Source organism: Sarcophilus harrisii, chromosome 2 (genome assembly GCF_902635505.1).
Source record: "Sarcophilus harrisii chromosome 2, mSarHar1.11, whole genome shotgun sequence".
Lineage (NCBI taxonomy): Eukaryota > Metazoa > Chordata > Mammalia > Dasyuromorphia > Dasyuridae > Sarcophilus > Sarcophilus harrisii.
The window spans coordinates 212,923,990-212,940,933 of record NC_045427.1 but is presented as its reverse complement, the minus strand read 5'-3'; the positions used below and the strand labels follow the sequence as shown (position 1 = coordinate 212,940,933).

Here is a 16,944-nt window from a genome sequence, read left to right as displayed (position 1 = left end):
GTTTCAAATAATATTTCCATTTATAAAAGTATACGTTCCATATAACTAGTAATAACTAGTTCTGTAAGAATAGGGAATTCATTTGCACCCTTACCTTAGAGGTCAGGTATAGTGTTAACAGCTTGTATGTCGGTAGAGCCTTGATGCTTGCACAGCTCTGTTTTCTTGATTTGCCCCTTTGAATAATTTTCTGTCATTTCCTTTTGTTTGGAGAGAGCAGTCATATTCTTCCTTCTACTTCCAGAACTCCAGTGCAAGGACATGACTAAAATAGAAAGGACTTCACTGGATTTCCATGACAATGTTGGATTTATACACTTGGAATACTGAACACTCCAGAAAAAACATTATAGAAAATCTGTCTTAATAAGATCAATGTATTTTCTAGTCTTTTCTAGTCATTTTATAGGATTATACTTTGCTCATTTTTTGACCTATAATGACCATCTTGGGGATGTTTTTCTATGGTGTTTTGTTTTTTTGTTTTGTTTTGTTTTACAGTATCAGGAGTTCTCATACACTTTTAGGGATTTCTCCTAGTAACTCAAATCTTTATATTGTCTTCTATCTATCAAATAATTACTTCCAGGATCTTTGTCATATTTTATGTCTCATTTATTTTCTTTGAATAATATAAAGATCTTTCCCTTATCTGATCAAGTAGAATACATTCTTATCATTTCCCAGACTTTCTCCTCTCTCTTTGAGACCATGAAGCTTCCTCATTTTTCTCTTGACTGCTCTGAAGATTAGAAGAATCAATCTTTTTTTTCCTTTATCTCAAGCTCATCACTTGTGATATAAGTGGTATTCTAGGCCTTACCTTTGCCCCACTTAACCTTGTGTCTGAGAGGAGAGCCAAGTACTGGAGAGTTGGTCATGGAATCGCCATGTGTGCTTTTTTGTTTTGTTACTCTGACTCAACTCTTTCAACTCTTATGTTTTTTTTAATTCATTAATATTATGCATCTAAAAATCACAATCTCTTCCTCTCTTTTTTTCATGCCATAGCCTTTGAAATCTTTCACACAAGTGCTTTTGTTTCATTCTGCTTTACTTGGTTTATTCAGCAAGATCAGAACCACATTCAAATTATAATAAGTCTGTTAAATATTTACTAATAAGGCAGATATTTATATAAGTCAGCAGCACTTTTCAGTGTGTGATGGTCTGGGATGTTAAGTTCAGTAGGCTAAGAGACTGGGAAACTACTGAATTCAATAATGAATGAAGTAAGAGTCTTTTAAAAATAAACACTCAGTTAAACAGTTCTTCATAGTACTAACTGAAATGCCTCAGGCATTAATATAAGTCCATCCTTAAGGGATGGGAATTATGAGTGTAGAATGTAGCATATGTTCTCAAAGTGACAAATGTATCTTTTGCTTTTTTATTTATTAACAGTTTTTAATTGTAATTCTCTTATTAGTTATTTGAAGCATTTTATAAGGATATTAATAACTTATAATTCTTTTTGACAACAAGTTGTTTATAGCATTTGGTCAAATTGTTATCTTTTATCTATGTATCTTAAATGTCAGAACTTTACCAAAGATAATTTATGCAAAGCGTGTTTCCTCCAGCTACATTTCCCTTCTTCTCCTAGCTACATTGATTTCTGTGAAGACCGCGTATTTTAAAATCAGCTGGACTCAGGAATTCAGGTTAGAGGAAAATCGTCAGTCTTTATTCTCAGTGAAGAAAGATCAGAGGTGGAAGAGAATGGGCAATAGCAATGTGTGTAGCTGTGTCAAGAAGCTAGCTAGACCAGCAGCTACACGACCAGCAGCTAGGAGCATAGAACGCAGGCTCAATCTCTCCCAGCTTCTCTTCCTGTCTCTCTCTGCCTCCACTCACCAAAATCGTCATTTCCTATACAACACATCAGGACTTGCACAGAGAGTGGGCAGGGGCCATTCTTTATCCAATCATGTATATTAATAGAGTATAGTCCAATTACTATTTAGCCTCACGTACTTGGGACTTCAGTGCATCAACTCAAACCTCAGCCCATTACAGATTTCTTCATGCACAAGCTATTGATTTTGTATAATTTCAATTGTATATTTCATCACTTTATGATATCTTCTATCCCTTGTTTGCTGAAGAAAACAGGTAGCTATTAAAGGAACTGGGGAAATTATTTCATAGATGATGAAACTGAGATCCAGAGAGGTAAAGTAGTTTAAGATTGGGTCATGCAGTTGTAAACATTAGAAATAGGGTACAAATTCAGGTCTTTGAATTTTCAAATTAGATCTTTCTCAAGCATGACACAATGTCTAACATCTGCTCTTTTGTCTTTTCTATACTATTGCTTCTTTCCTTTAGTATTGTTAAGAGAAAGCTGATTATTTCAGGGCCATATAATTTTATCTAAGCAATGACAAAAGATTTTCAGATTTAGAGAATTATTTAAGATCAAAAGATATTTTTGTGGTTTATATATAGTTCATCTAGTGATTACAGACTTAAACAAACATTTGAAATAGTTTATATTCCATTACAGGTAATTCTAAGATGTCCATATTATTTTATTATACTAGAATTTTGTTATAACAAATATTGTTCTATTGGATTGGACTTAACTGCATTGACTGACTTTTTTTAGTCATATAGAGATTAAAGTATACTAGTATTCATTATACAAGTTTTGACTAGTAGCTGTAGTTTTCAAAAAATTTCATTCATAGCTCTATATAATATCCTATGTCAAAGCCTATTGCAATGCTCCATGGTAGTAAGAAGATATCTCTGGGTTCCCAAAGGCTATGCCAGTGGAGTGCAAACGGTGTGCCAAGTGTTTCTTGCCAAGATTGAACAGCTTTGTTTATGAGCCAGCAATAGACCAATGGCCTGTACCATCAACAACCATTTATGTATGTATTCAGATCATCCTTCTTAAATTGGGAAGATACTTGATTAACAGGTTACTTCATGAACTATTTGGCTACAGCAGCTCAAAGAAGCCATATCCATTACGTCTTCAAGGGGGTCTTAATGTGCATTAGTAAAAGAATTAACCCACCCACAATACAGTTGCAGTTCTTTAAAGTTTTGATATATTTATACTTGCATACGAAGTTTAATAATTCATGAATTTGGAATTAGCTAAATACTATCCGATAATTATCCGATATAACAGAAATGATGTTTTCTGATGTCTGAACAAGAAATACTCAGATATTCCATTGTATCTATGATCTCACAAATTTGAGTTCCTTCCAACCTAGATGTTAATGTTTATTTGTGTCTGCCCATCCTTGTATAATTTGTGTCCACATCATCAGTACGCTGTCCATCCTTTCTTCTGACATCATCAGGATACCATAGGAGCATTCTGGTTTTTCCCCTATCATTTCTATCATACAATTCTTGATCTTGTCTTTTACTCTTTAGAAGTTCCTTATTTGCTCTATATTGTATCCTGTTCACATCTACCCTGTACCTCTGTGTTACCTTCTGTATAATACCCATCTTTACTTCATTGAAAGCTACAGTATTCCAATACTCACCTATATATAGCAAGATCAGCGAAATATTTAATTGAAAATATGAATCTTTTGTCTACTTGCTGAGACAAACCTAGGAACTATATAAATACAATCACAAAACATTTTTCACACAAATAAAGTCAGATCTAAACAATTGGGAAAATATCAATTGCTTGTGGATAGGCTGAGCTCATATAATGAAAGTGGCAATTCTACCTAAATTAGGTTACTTGTTAAGTGCCATGCCAGTCAAACTAACAAAAATTTATTTTATAGAGCTAGAAAAAAATAATAACAAAATTCATCTGAAAAAAGAAAAGATCAAGAATATAAAGGGAATTAATGTGAAAAAATGCAGAGGATGTTGGCCTAGCAATACCAAATCTAAAATTCTATTATAAAGCAGTAGTCATCAAAACCATCTAGTACTAGCTAAGAAATAGAGTAAGGATCAGTGGAATAGGCTAGAGATACATGACACAATAATTAATGACTATAGTTATCTACTATTTGGTAAACCCAAAGACTTTAGCTTCTAGGATAAGAACTCACTCTTTGACAAAAATTGCTAGAAAATCTGGAAAATAATATGTCAGAAACTCATCATAGACCTACATCTCATACCCCATACCAAAAAAAAGGTGAAAATTAGATACATGATTTAGGCATAAGGGATGATACCATAAGCAAATTGGGAGATCAGGGGATAATTTGCCTATCAGATCTTTGGATAAGGGAGGAATATATGGCCAAAGGAAAACTTGAGAACATTACAAAATGCAAAATGGATAATTTTGATTACATTAAATTAAAAGGGTTTTGCATAAATACAACCAATGCAACCAAGATTAAAAGGCAAGCAGAAAACTGAGAAAAATTTTATAGCCTCATTTCTAAAATATATAAAGAATTGACTCAAATTTATAAGAATACAAACCATTCCCATTTGATAAATGGTCAAAGGATACGAACAGCAATTTTCAAATGAAGAAATTGAAGCCATCTGTAGTCATCTGAAAAAAATGCTCTAAGTCACTATTGATTAGAGAAATACAAACTAAAACAACTCTGAGATACCACCTCATACCTCTCAGATTGGTTAACATGACAGGAAAAACTAATGATTTGGAACTATGTCCACTATAGTCCATAGGACTTATAGTTTTTAGGAACTATAAAACTGCATATCCTTTGACCCAGCAGTGCCACTATTGGTTATGTATCCCAAAGAAATCATAAAAGAAGGGAAGGGACTCACATATGCAAAAATGTTTGTAGCAGTTCTTTTTGTGTTGGCAAAAAAAAAATTATAAAATTAGTAAATGCCATCAATTGGAAGATGGCTGAATAAGTTATATACTATATGAAAGTAATGGAATATTATTGTTCTATAACTATTGATGAATAGACTGATTTTAGAAAAGCCTAGAAAGATTTACAAGAACTGATGGTGAGTGAAACAGGCAGAACCAGGAAAACATTGTACACAGCAACAGCAAGATTGTGCAATGATCAACTATGATAGATTTAGTTCTTCTCGGCAGTTCAGTGATCCAAGGCAATACTAATAAACTTGAGTTGGAAAATACCATTTGCATCCAGAGAAAGAACTACAGAAACTTAATGTAGATCAATATATAGTTTACTTTTTTCTTTTGATTTTTTTTTCTCATGGTTTGTCCCTTTTGTTCTGATTTTTCTCTTCCAAAATGATTTATATGGAAATGTATAAAAAATGAATATTATATATATATATATATATATATATATATATATATATATATATATATATCTTGCCAAAAAATGTTTTACATGTAACGGAGGAAATAAAACTATTTTTTTAAAAAGAGGCATTAATTATCTGGGGAAAAAAAAGAAGAACCTTTGTTTTCATGGGAAACGAGGTCAGTAAAATATTTTTTTCATTTTCTCAAAAGCAAGTTAACCTACTATTTTCTCTCTTTTCAACTATGCCTAACTCCTTGTCCGATTGTATTAGTTATACCAGCCATGTATGTTGAAATCTCAGCAATAAACAGTCTTCATCCATTTGGTCTTTCCTGTGTGTACACAAACAAACCATAATATTCCTTCAGATTATTAAAGATCTCTCTCAGGAGACTCTGCAGCATTTTGGGGTTTGATGCAGTTAAATAATGCCATCTGCAGATAAGATCTTTTAGAGGACCTCACTATGTACAGAGATGTTTTATGCCTCTTAATGGTACTTATAGTCAGAGAGTCACTAAAAAAGATTATTTTTGTAGCTACATTTTCCAATGAATCCTAAATTATCTTGATATATGAATGGGAGACATCATGTTATAAAAGAGCTTGTCACAAGAAATAAGTTATTAAAAATGTTTTCTTATCCTTCCATCTTCCTCTCTTAAACTTGTTATATTTTCTGTTAACTAGTCATTATTGGCTGAAATGTGAAGAAGACTCATTTTTACAAGTCCAGGACTGTTTGTTGAGGAATGTGATAAGATTGTTATTATTTTAGTAGTATATTAAGCCCCAATCATGAAGGATAGTTTGAGAGTCAAAAAACGATTCAAAATTGTTTAAACTTCAGCTTTGTGGATGACATATTGAATTGCTCTGACTAAAAGAAATTTGTAATTTCTTTTTCAATCAAAGATTTTCAGTTGAAAATTTTTTTATAATTTCCTTGTTAGTATAATTCTATATTTGTCAAGTTTTGTCATTTTTTTTCAGTTAGGTATATAAATGAAATTGTCTCTTTCATTTCCAGTAAAACATAACTTCTTTGAGTTCAGGAATTCTTTATTTTTTTTGTCTTTATATTTACACCCTCCCAGCACAACATAACTTAAGCCATAATGTTTTTTGGCTTTTGGCTTTGGTGTTTTGAATTAAACATTAAAAAATGTTTTTAAATTAAATAGTTGAATTTAAATGAATGAAAAAATCATGTAGTGGTTAAAGTTGGTAATGGGATATAGCATAAATTTATTATTGACTGTTGTAGGTAAATTTTTTTAGTAATTACTTTACTTTATATCTGCATGTTCTGGATACGTAACTTTTATGAATCTTAAACATCTAGAATGAGAAAGAATCTTAGAGATCATCTAGGCCAATGTAATCCAGATTTCCATCAAACAGATTGTATACAATTGAAACTAGTCTTTTGTGAAAATATCAATGTTGGTGGTGTCATTTTACCCTCTAAATTTGGGGTTCTTAGCCTTTTTTGAGTCATAGACCCCTTTGGCAATTTGGTAATGTATATGGACCCATTTTCAGAAAAAAATTAATAAAATATCTAAAATTATGAGGGAAACCAATTGTATTAAAATACAGCTATCAGAATTTTTAAAAAACTAATAAAACCTAGATTGAGAACCCCAGCTCTAAACTACTTAAAATATTAATTTGTTTCTAAAAATACATTTTACATATTTCAGTTTGTGTATGAAAATAGACTGAACTTTCTCTATTTTCCTCCAAAACTTCTACAGTCTCCCTTTATTTCAAAAGATATTCCATATGTCCAGGACATTGGATTGATATTTGCTTAAAGCTGTTCTGTGCCTGGGTTAAAAAAAAAAAAAACTGATTTTCAGATACTTATTTTTATATGAGTAAACTAATTACAAGAAATTTAGCAATTTCCCTCACGTCATATAGTTAATAAGTGGCAAAGAGAGTCTTCTAGTTCTTAATTCATTGATCTTTCCATGACACCACATTGTCTTAGTTCAGCTGAATTCAATGCAAGACATGTTCTTTGAATACCTGCTATGAGCTTGTCAGACTCTGTCAGAAGTACTTAAAAAAAAAAAAAAAGTAGAGCATTTCAATAAAATATAGAGAGTTTAAATATTGTTAAGATAGTTACAAATGCCAATTAAAATTGAGGTTTTGTATTATTGTGTAACAAAGACACAGTTTGTAGTTATGATGTATAAGTATTGCTGTAATTTCCATGTGGGGGAAAAAAAAACAAGAGAAGCTCCATAATACAGAGGAATCTATGTTCATGCTACTATTATCTAAGGCAGTTGGTATTTTAGGAGATAATCAAAGAAGTTGACTTTAGGATTTTTTTTTAATTTCTTGAGTTTCAAGAGGACGTACTATTATCTTTTCAGTGCTCTTGGTGGTTCCTCTGCTCTTCACATCCCAGCTTTTCCAGGAGGAGGATGTCTAATTGATTATGTTCCCCAAATATGCCAGCTACTAACCAACAAGGTAAGCGAATACAACTTCCTTCTCCTCTACCTTAGGAAAACCCCTTCAGGAGCTCTCTTTCTCCTCTTTATTTGCCAACTCTCTAAATGCTAAATCCCTTCAGGTTCTTCTTACTGCTTTTTCTTAATTGGAACTATACTTCATGCACTTCTATCCTCTATTCCTATGAATAGACATTTATAGAGGAGACCTTTGTTCTCCTCTGACGCCTTGGTTACCCAGTTCTCTTTTATTTTGTCATTGCCATGTCCTGTTTTCATTTATTCCTGAGCTGCTAATTATGACCACATTGTGTAATTCTCATTATATCTTGACCTTTTTTATAGTTTCAAGATTCAGAAAACTCCCTTATTTCATCAGGGCTATTTATTACCTAGTTCTTCATTTGGGGGCTTTTCACCACTATCCAATGTCCACTGCTAATGTCCGATTGACATTTTTTGCACAAAACCTCTTTTTCTGCTCTTCTCTTATGTCTCTACCTATGCTGTAGGATTCAAATATAGTTATCTGATTTTTTTTTTTTTTACTTTTTGTCTTCATGTTTTACATGTATTCATTTGTTTTTTCAATAAAAACCAATTATTTTATCTAATTATCTATAAAAAGTCTGAAAGCAGTTCTCTTCTAGCCAGTGGTAGGGACCACAGGATTCTACTGTACTTCATTTAGGTTTCCCTATATCTACTTCAAAGAGACTCATTTTCATTAGCTGCATCAGCAGGCCCTCATTACATAGACAGATAATTAAAACTTTATTGTAATGATTAAACATTGTATTTAACTGAATGCTATAGTTTTAAGAATGTAAATATTAATGCCTATCTTTCACATTTTTCCTAAGATCAGAATGATTAATCCACATACAGATATTGGATTTATTTTTTATTTCATAGTGATTGTGATTCCATTTGTGAGAATGTCCAAAGTGTTAATTTCTTCTTTGCTCTTATTGAATTGCTGTTAATAAATTTTTCTCATTGATTTCAATAGTAGTCCTTTTGATCACTTCTGTTATTCAAAAAATAGACTATCTCTAAATAGAAAACATTTCACAAGGACAATAATATCTCAAAAATTCGAGTAGTTTTTTTAAAATGTCAGCACAACTCAGATTTGGCATCTGTGGGACTGGCACCTTTTCCATGGGCTTTAATTCTCATAGCATGATTAGTTCTAATTGAGCCAAAAACCCTTTGCCTTCATTCCTACTAGAAAATTTGACATGAGGATAGAATTCATATTTGCATTCAGATGCCTTTGCCTTTTGCTCAAACTTGTGTCACTGTGTTATATAGAAAAATGCAGATCTAGTCTCCAAGAACTGAGAATAAAAGCTTTTTTAAAGCTTTCCAATTGAGATTAATTTCTAGGCACACTTTTTACTCAAAAAATTATAAGACTATTTTCCCAGAAACACAAGAATCTGTCAGTTTTTCTTATCTGGTTCCATTTCATTAATTTTACTTGTCTTTTAAAATTATTTTTCCTTAGCTTTTCGCAAATGAAGAGAGTACATAGCAGCTTTTAGAAACAATGTCTTCAAATGAATTTCCATAATTATACTGGAATCTCTTTATAGCCAGTTTTGTTGTGGGTTCCTATTAAAATGATTTTCTGTTTTTAAAATCAAGTACACAGAGCTGTTTTCTTCCCTTTTTAAACAAAACCACTTAAGCAAACTTATCATCTGTTTTCTTTTCCGAAAATAACATTTTGATTCTACATTAAGCCTGCAAAGTAAGCAATGTTTTTTTTATATATATAAATTGCCATAAACCCTATTTTATAAATAGAATTGTTTTACTTTTGGAAGGTACAACACAACTATCAGTTCTGACTTATCAATGCTACTTCAAATAATTTGGCATCAGCTTTTGTTTGTTAGCCTTGGGAATGTTATGTGTAAGCCAATAGAAGAAAAAAATTTTATACTCTTGTCTTTTTTTCTTTTTCCTTCTATTAAAAAAGGCCCTCTAAGGAATGTTTTTTTCAGTCTTAAAAAGGAACATCTACTTATAACTGACCCCAGAATTAGAGAATTTTAGGGCTGGAAAGGGTAATTAAGAAATCATTTTTGACTGCACAACTAGAAAAGTTCAAAACTAAGTATTTTTTTCATTGATGACAGGGAGACTAAAAATGGGGAAATATTATCTACTTTATTTCACTTATTTCTTTTTTAGGTACAGTATATCATTCAGGGTTATCATAAAAGAAGAGAATATATTGCAGCTTTCTTGAGTCACTTTGGAACGTAAGTAACTCTGTTAGAGTTTTAAGTACTTTCCCTTCCTTTTATTTATCTATTCATTCACTTATTCAACAAATATTTGCTGAACATTTGCTATGTACAAGATACTTTGCTAGACAATGAAGGGGGATAAGCTATCAAGAAAAATAAGACATGATTCTTGTTGTCAAAAGTCTTCATCCACTAAGGGAGACAATATATATATATATGAACAACTTAAAATGGAGTATGATGGGAAGTGTATACCTTTAATTTTTTTTTTTATTGTATCCCATTGCTTAGCATAATAGTTAGTACTTAATTGGTGCTTAATAGAAGATTGTTACAAGGAGTTCAGAAGAAGGAGAAATCATTTCATGCTATAAGTGCCAGGAAAACTTTCATGCTAGTAGTGAATTTTTAACTAGTCTTTAAAGGATATGGGGTCTGGTTTTAATCCCTTTTTACATAAAACCATGTATGCAAATTTATTATGTATTATTTTACAAAAATAACTTTTTAATTATTTGTGTACGTCCTTGAGCATGTGCATGATTGTCAGTGTCAGATGTCTGTATAGATCTCAAGGGAAGTCATTGTGGTAGAAACTTTGATAATCTTGACTCGTTTATCCATAGAAGAACAGATGTACAAATATACTTGCCCACCAACTTGGCTGATTAAGCTAAATTTAGTTGTCTTTGTACAAATGTACTAGCATTTGACATAATGTGTTTAGTTACTTACTAGAACACAACCTCTGGAGCTCTCCAATGTGAAATTTAGTATTTTAAAGTGTATAGCTGGTTTAGTAACTTAATAGCATAAATTTAATCTTTTCTATGGTTCCAACACCTTTGCACTTTATACTCACTGTTATTTTTTTGTTTGTTTTCTAGAGGAGTGGTGGAGTATGATGCTGAAGGCTTTACGAAGCTCACCTTGCTACTGATGTGGAAAGATTTTTGTTTCCTTGTCCACAGTAAGTTTCATTTTGCCACTAGCAAAAATAGATGACTTAAGAGCACATATACTAACAGATTTTAAAATACTTAATATAGTAAGCTGTAAGTATTCATTTTGGTGGCTATGAATTTTTGATGGTACCCTGCTTAAGGCCAGTATATTTATGGGCAGATTACTGTCTCAGAGTTAGATTGTTAATCTTCTATCGTCAAGTCCTATGACTTTAGAACCGTGACACAATAATGCAAGAAATGGTCCAAGGAAATTGTCCTGGAGTGATAGAATATGAGGAGAAAGTAGAAATGAAAAAAATTCACTGATCTCATCAATATTGTGTGTGGAAAAACACATAGGAATATTATTGCCAAATTTCAAAACCTCCATCAGAGATAATATTGCAGGAAACAAGAAAAAAACAATTCAAATACATTGGAACTACAATTAAAATTGTACAGGATTTGTCAACAGCCACAATAAAAGACTGCAGGTCCTGGAATCATATCTACTGGCAATCAAAAGAACTAGGCCTATGACCAAAAATAATCATATCCAGCAAAATTATCTATAATATTGGATGAGAAAAACGAACTTGCAGATTTTCAGAACTTCCTGTCAACCAAGCCCAAACTTAATAGAACATATAAAACCCAATTTCAAAGATCAGTTTCAAGGAACTTAACATGGATTCCTTGTTTGTTTGTTTTTTTAATATGGAAAATGCATACCATATATTTAAGATTGGCATCAAAAATAGGATAGCTCAAAAAATATTGGGACAGAGTTAAAGTAAAAATAATTATGTTATACAAATGAGGTGTAGAAGAAGAATAGACACAGAGGCATTAGAAGGGGGAGGAGGGCTCCTAGTTCTACATTCATGCTAACTTTGTATTTGTTATAGGGAAGTGCTTCATAAATTCTAAAATGTTAAATAAGTGATATATTTACAGTATTCTTTTTTTTTTTCAGAAGATAGTACAGACAGCATTTATGTGTGTGTATATGTGTGTATATATGCACACACACACATATATGCTTACGTAGAATATGTGTTTGTATATACACACTTTGGAAAATTATTACAATTTCTCCCTTCTATCCCAAATTATCTTCCAAGTTAGATTTTGCTTTGGCTGAATTTATTATGAAATTAATTTGCTACCCAAAATGGACAGTAGGGAAGGAATCCCAAATATGTACTAGGTAGCTAAAGGAAACTGACTTATAATTTTAAAATTCACCACAATAGGAGCAGCTAGGTGGTACAGTGGATAGAGCACCAGCCCTGAAGTCAGGAGGACCTGAGTTCAGATCTGGTCTCAGACACTAAACATTTCCTAGCTGTGTAACACTGGACAAGTTACTTAACCTCAATTGCCTCAGCAAAAAATAAAAAATCACCAGAATAATCTATTGAAGATAATTGAAAGTCAGTGTTAATTTTGAAAATTTAGTCTCTTTTCCTTTCCAGTGTTATTTCAAATATCATTATTGAATTGCTTCTTGATAATTTTCTGTTAATAAGTAAATACTTTACAGACACTCCATGAACTAGAACTATTTTTTCAGATGTATCTTTTAAAAAATAAACATTATATTTCATTCTCATTATGTAAACAGATAAATTTTTACAGAAGGACAGTAGACTGGATAGGCTTTAGAAAATTGTATAGTTCTTTTTTGTGATCTTAATCTTTCCTCAGAAGCAAAGATCCAGTTTTTGTTTTTTTTTTATTCTTCCTTTTATATCATTTGGTTTCAAGTAGTGAAGTCAGTGGTTTCTGAAGAACTGAAGCTGAGGGCAATGGAGTAAATAGGTATGAGTAGGCTACAACACAATACAAATTGGGAATTACTTAAAAAGAGCAGCAAAAAAGATGACATCAACAAAACTGGCCGGGAAAAATATGGGTTATTCACATAGTGATAATGAAAAATAACTGTTAAACAGAGTTTGTGTTTCATTGTCAAATCTGTTTTCAGGCTCTACTTTTTTTTCCAAGTAATTCAAGCTAACATTTGTTATATATCTACTTTGTACTAGGCTGCAAGGTAATGTAGTAGAATGCTGGACTCAGAATTAAGTAAGATTTTAGTTCAGCTCTTGCCTTTGATTCCTACTTAATCAAAATTAAGCAAATGACAATCTCTCAGCTCCTTTTTATTCATCTGTAAAATGGGAATAGCAAAAGCATTTACCTCAAAAGGGTTATTGTAAGAAGCAAATGAAAAAGATGATATATAAATACCAGGTATTATTATTAACAATTTTTAGGTATTAATTATGTCAGAAAGATAAGACACAAAAACAAATGATGATAACATAATTACATATTATATATCTGTTATATAAATATGTAGAAGAATATAAAAATTGTAGTGCAAGAGATATAAGGGAAAGATTACTTCTGATTGGAAAACCAGGGAAAACCTTATTGTAGAAGTGACATTTAATCTGGGACTTGAAAGAATAGAATTTCAGCAGGTTAAAATGTAGGAAGAGTATATACCATGCCCTAGGGGATAATATGATCAAACACATGTAGACAGAAAAGGGTATTTGAGCTTGAACTATGATTTTTCTCTTCACCCATTTGGCTTCCTCTGCTTGAAAAAAGGAGCTCATTTCCTTTTTGCCACATCTGATTCATCCCAGAGCTCCATGTTACTGACCCTGACTCCTCAGTGTGCCCTCATCTCATGATGTGTTTTTGTGTTCTTGACCAAAGACTGTCATTAACCCAGACAGAGAAGACTAGTAGGTGAGGCCTAAGTTCTTTCCTTGATAGAGACAATAGTAATGGCCCCCTGCTTTATATAGTAGCTGGGAAGAATATTATAAATAAAGGATTATTAACAGTTTTGCAAATTAACTTGCTTAGTTGGCTATTTCAAGTAATTACTTCCTCTCCAACTGCTCAGGAATCTGATCTCTTTTCATCCAAGGTTACTTTTGCTCTCCCAGTCTTGGATCATTGTACTTTCACTTTCAATAAACCCACATCAAATTTTAAAACATTGTGGTTATAAGCATCATGTAGGGCTGACTCTTTCACAGCAGGGCTTTCCACATGGAATTCAAGGTTGAGTTTTCTGGTGGTGGTTGGCAGGAGTAAATTGTCATTCACAGGGATGTTCAGGGAAAGAAGAACACCATGGGGTACATCCACCCATTAGATAGCTCCTGCCAACTTCCTTTTAAATATATTCAGCGTTATATCTATTCTTGTTCCTTTTGAAAGCCTATTCCACACATAATACTTTCTGCCTGATGCCATGTGTCCCGTATTTCTGACAGCTCTTTTCCCAGCTTTCTTTCTTAGCTTTTCCAAGTCTGACATACAGAACTGAAATATAATATCATATTTTCACTTGGCTTTGAATTATCTTGTTCAGAAGCAGTAAAGTCTCCAGGTGCTCATTAGAACAGCTGTCAGAGATCTTGGGATTAGATTTTTTTTTTTCCAAAATGTTTTCATAGTATATCATAGCTTTTTTTCCTCCCCAAATTTTGTTGGCTCTTCATCTCTTAGCATCACTACCTACATTGTATTGGCTTTTCTGGTGGATTTTCTGGTAGACAAAAATCAAGGGACTTTGATTCTATTTTCTGTTTTATCACCAAACACCTCTTGATTGTAGGTGAATTGTTTCCCCTAAATTGCTTCTATTTTCTTATCCGAAAAAAAGGAGTATCTCTCTTGCACATCTTTCAAAGTCTAGTTAAAAACCATTAAATAATGCATTGTCCATATTTTTACTTTCTTAAAAAAAGACTGTCATTTTGATTCCCTCATGATTGTCACTGTGCAAAAGCTAAAATACCTGTAGGAATACTTGCTTCATTTCTCCCCATCTGAAGATGGAGCGAGAAATGTAGTGACAGAGGCATCATACAATATTATAGTCATTTCCTCTCCCTCGACAAAAAATCCCATTACATGAGAAGGGAAGAAGAGTATATTCTAGGATTGGGACCATGTTCCTGCATCTCCTCTACTTCACAGAATTTCACAGTTGAAATGAGGACAAAATGGTTCAAATCATACTTTACTAACTCTGCTAACAAGTGTTAATCCTACTTTCATTTGAAAAGTTCCTTTGATAAAGGATTTTGGCCTAGTCAGAGAACCTAGGCAGCCCTTCTGTTTCCCTTCTTTTTACTGAAAACCTTAGGGTTAGAAAAAAATGGACCTCTTGTAGATGAATCTCTTGTAGATGGAATTCTTAGTAGCTATATGAAATGGGAAGTCATGATGCTGACAGCTCCTTCCTTTGAGAAAAATATCTATAGCTGCACTTCTAAAAGTGTGGAAACAGACAAGCATTGTGTGAAGTGGGGAGAGTTCTTATCCCATTTGAAGGTGTCCCAGGAGATCTTGGAACATCCTAGCTGACTGCCATTTGGAGTAAACCGGTATGATGAATGATGGACCATAGTTATGGCTGAAAATCAAGGTGTACTTTATATTAGATCATAAGGAGCATCCAGGCTGTCACAGAAATCTAAGCATGAATTGGAACAGAATATAGTGTCTTTTTGTACAGTCTTTCCTTGAAAAAACTTAATTATAATCAGGAATCATATACAATAAATATGTAAATAAGTTTCATTTGATTTCATTTATTTGATTATTTTAATCTATGTGGAAGCAGGGGTTATTCACCACTTTGTCAATTTATTCCTGTGCTCTAAGAATCTGTTTGGAATGGGATACCAAAAGTGCAATAAAAGAACAAAAATATTGAGAACATCAGCATGTTTGAGAAAATGAGAGGGAACAGATATGTAGGATAAGTCCCTGTGATGGTAAATGGTTTGTTTTGAACTTAACTTTAAACATCAGCAAAATCAATTAAACTGATTTTATAACCTATTTACATTTGAATAAGTTAATTTTTGGAAACAGAATGTCCATAAGACCCTAACATGTACTCCTATGTGATCTTTTAACTTTTTTACAGGGACCATATATCACTATGGCTTATGTGTACATTTTTTCCTCATATAGTTAATGTATACTTTCTCCTTCTGGTTTTACTTTCTTCAGTTAACATATTTTTATCAGTTGTTTACAGACTTTTTTACATCTGTCCTATTTGTCTTAACTATATTATGAGAAGGCATTCTGACATAGTATAGAGAGGGTTTATTTGAGTGTTCTAAGGAATTGAATTCAAGGTCCACCTCTGACATATATTAATTTACTTTTATTGCTATTTCTATTTTATCCTTTCTTTTCCTTATGAAATTTTTTTGTTTCAAAATTCTATTTTATAAATATTTATTGACCACTTGCTATGTGTTCAGTATAATACTGTCTCAAAATTCTATTTCACAAATATTTGTTGACTACCTGCTATGTGTTAAATGCTATAGAGAACATCAAATATATAACCAACATTTTAATTTCAGAGAAGTTCTCATCTAGTTGGTGAAAAAAGTTGAATAAAACTGACAATACATTATGTTAATGATCAATTCATTGTAAGTTGGAATTGTCAGAAGGCATCATAGAAGTGATAGGACTTAAATTGGGAACTGAAGGACTAATAGGATTCAAATAATTCAGTATTAGGAGGGAGTGAAGAAAAAAAAAAGTTGACCACCTCAAGTATGAGAAAGAGCATGAACTAATACATAGAAAAAATGAGCATTACTTTTTTGGGAATTATTAAGATCAATCTGCCTAAAATATGAGCAGCATGAAAAGTAAATTTCTTTTTTTAATATAATAATAGCTTTTTATTTCTCAAAATGCATGCAAAGATAGTTTTCAACATTTACCCCTGCAAAACCTTGTTTTCCAAATTTTTCTCCTTCCCCAAATCCCCACTCCCTTAGACAGCAAGTAATCTAATATAGACTAAATATGTGCAAGTCTTCTAAACATTTCGACATTTATCATGCTGCACAAGAAAATTCAGATCAAAAAGGAAAAAAAATTAGAAATAAAAGAACAAGCAAGCAAACAACAACAAAGGTGAAAATATTATGTTGTGATCTATACTCAGTCCCCAGTCTTCTCT

General features: G+C 32.2%; 1 protein-coding gene across 2 annotated transcripts in view; it reads left to right on the top strand.

The window, feature by feature from the left end:
- Window positions 1-16,944, top strand: part of BABAM2 (BRISC and BRCA1 A complex member 2) — a 490,988-nt gene that overhangs the window by 348,055 nt on the left and 125,989 nt on the right. For both annotated transcript variants that reach the window (XM_031951331.1, XM_031951330.1), the window contains exons 8-10: window positions 7,616-7,715; window positions 9,902-9,972; window positions 10,848-10,930. In XM_031951331.1, the coding sequence (XP_031807191.1) occupies window positions 7,616-7,715; window positions 9,902-9,972; window positions 10,848-10,930 (254 nt within the window). The remainder of the gene's footprint in view (window positions 1-7,615; window positions 7,716-9,901; window positions 9,973-10,847; window positions 10,931-16,944) is intronic.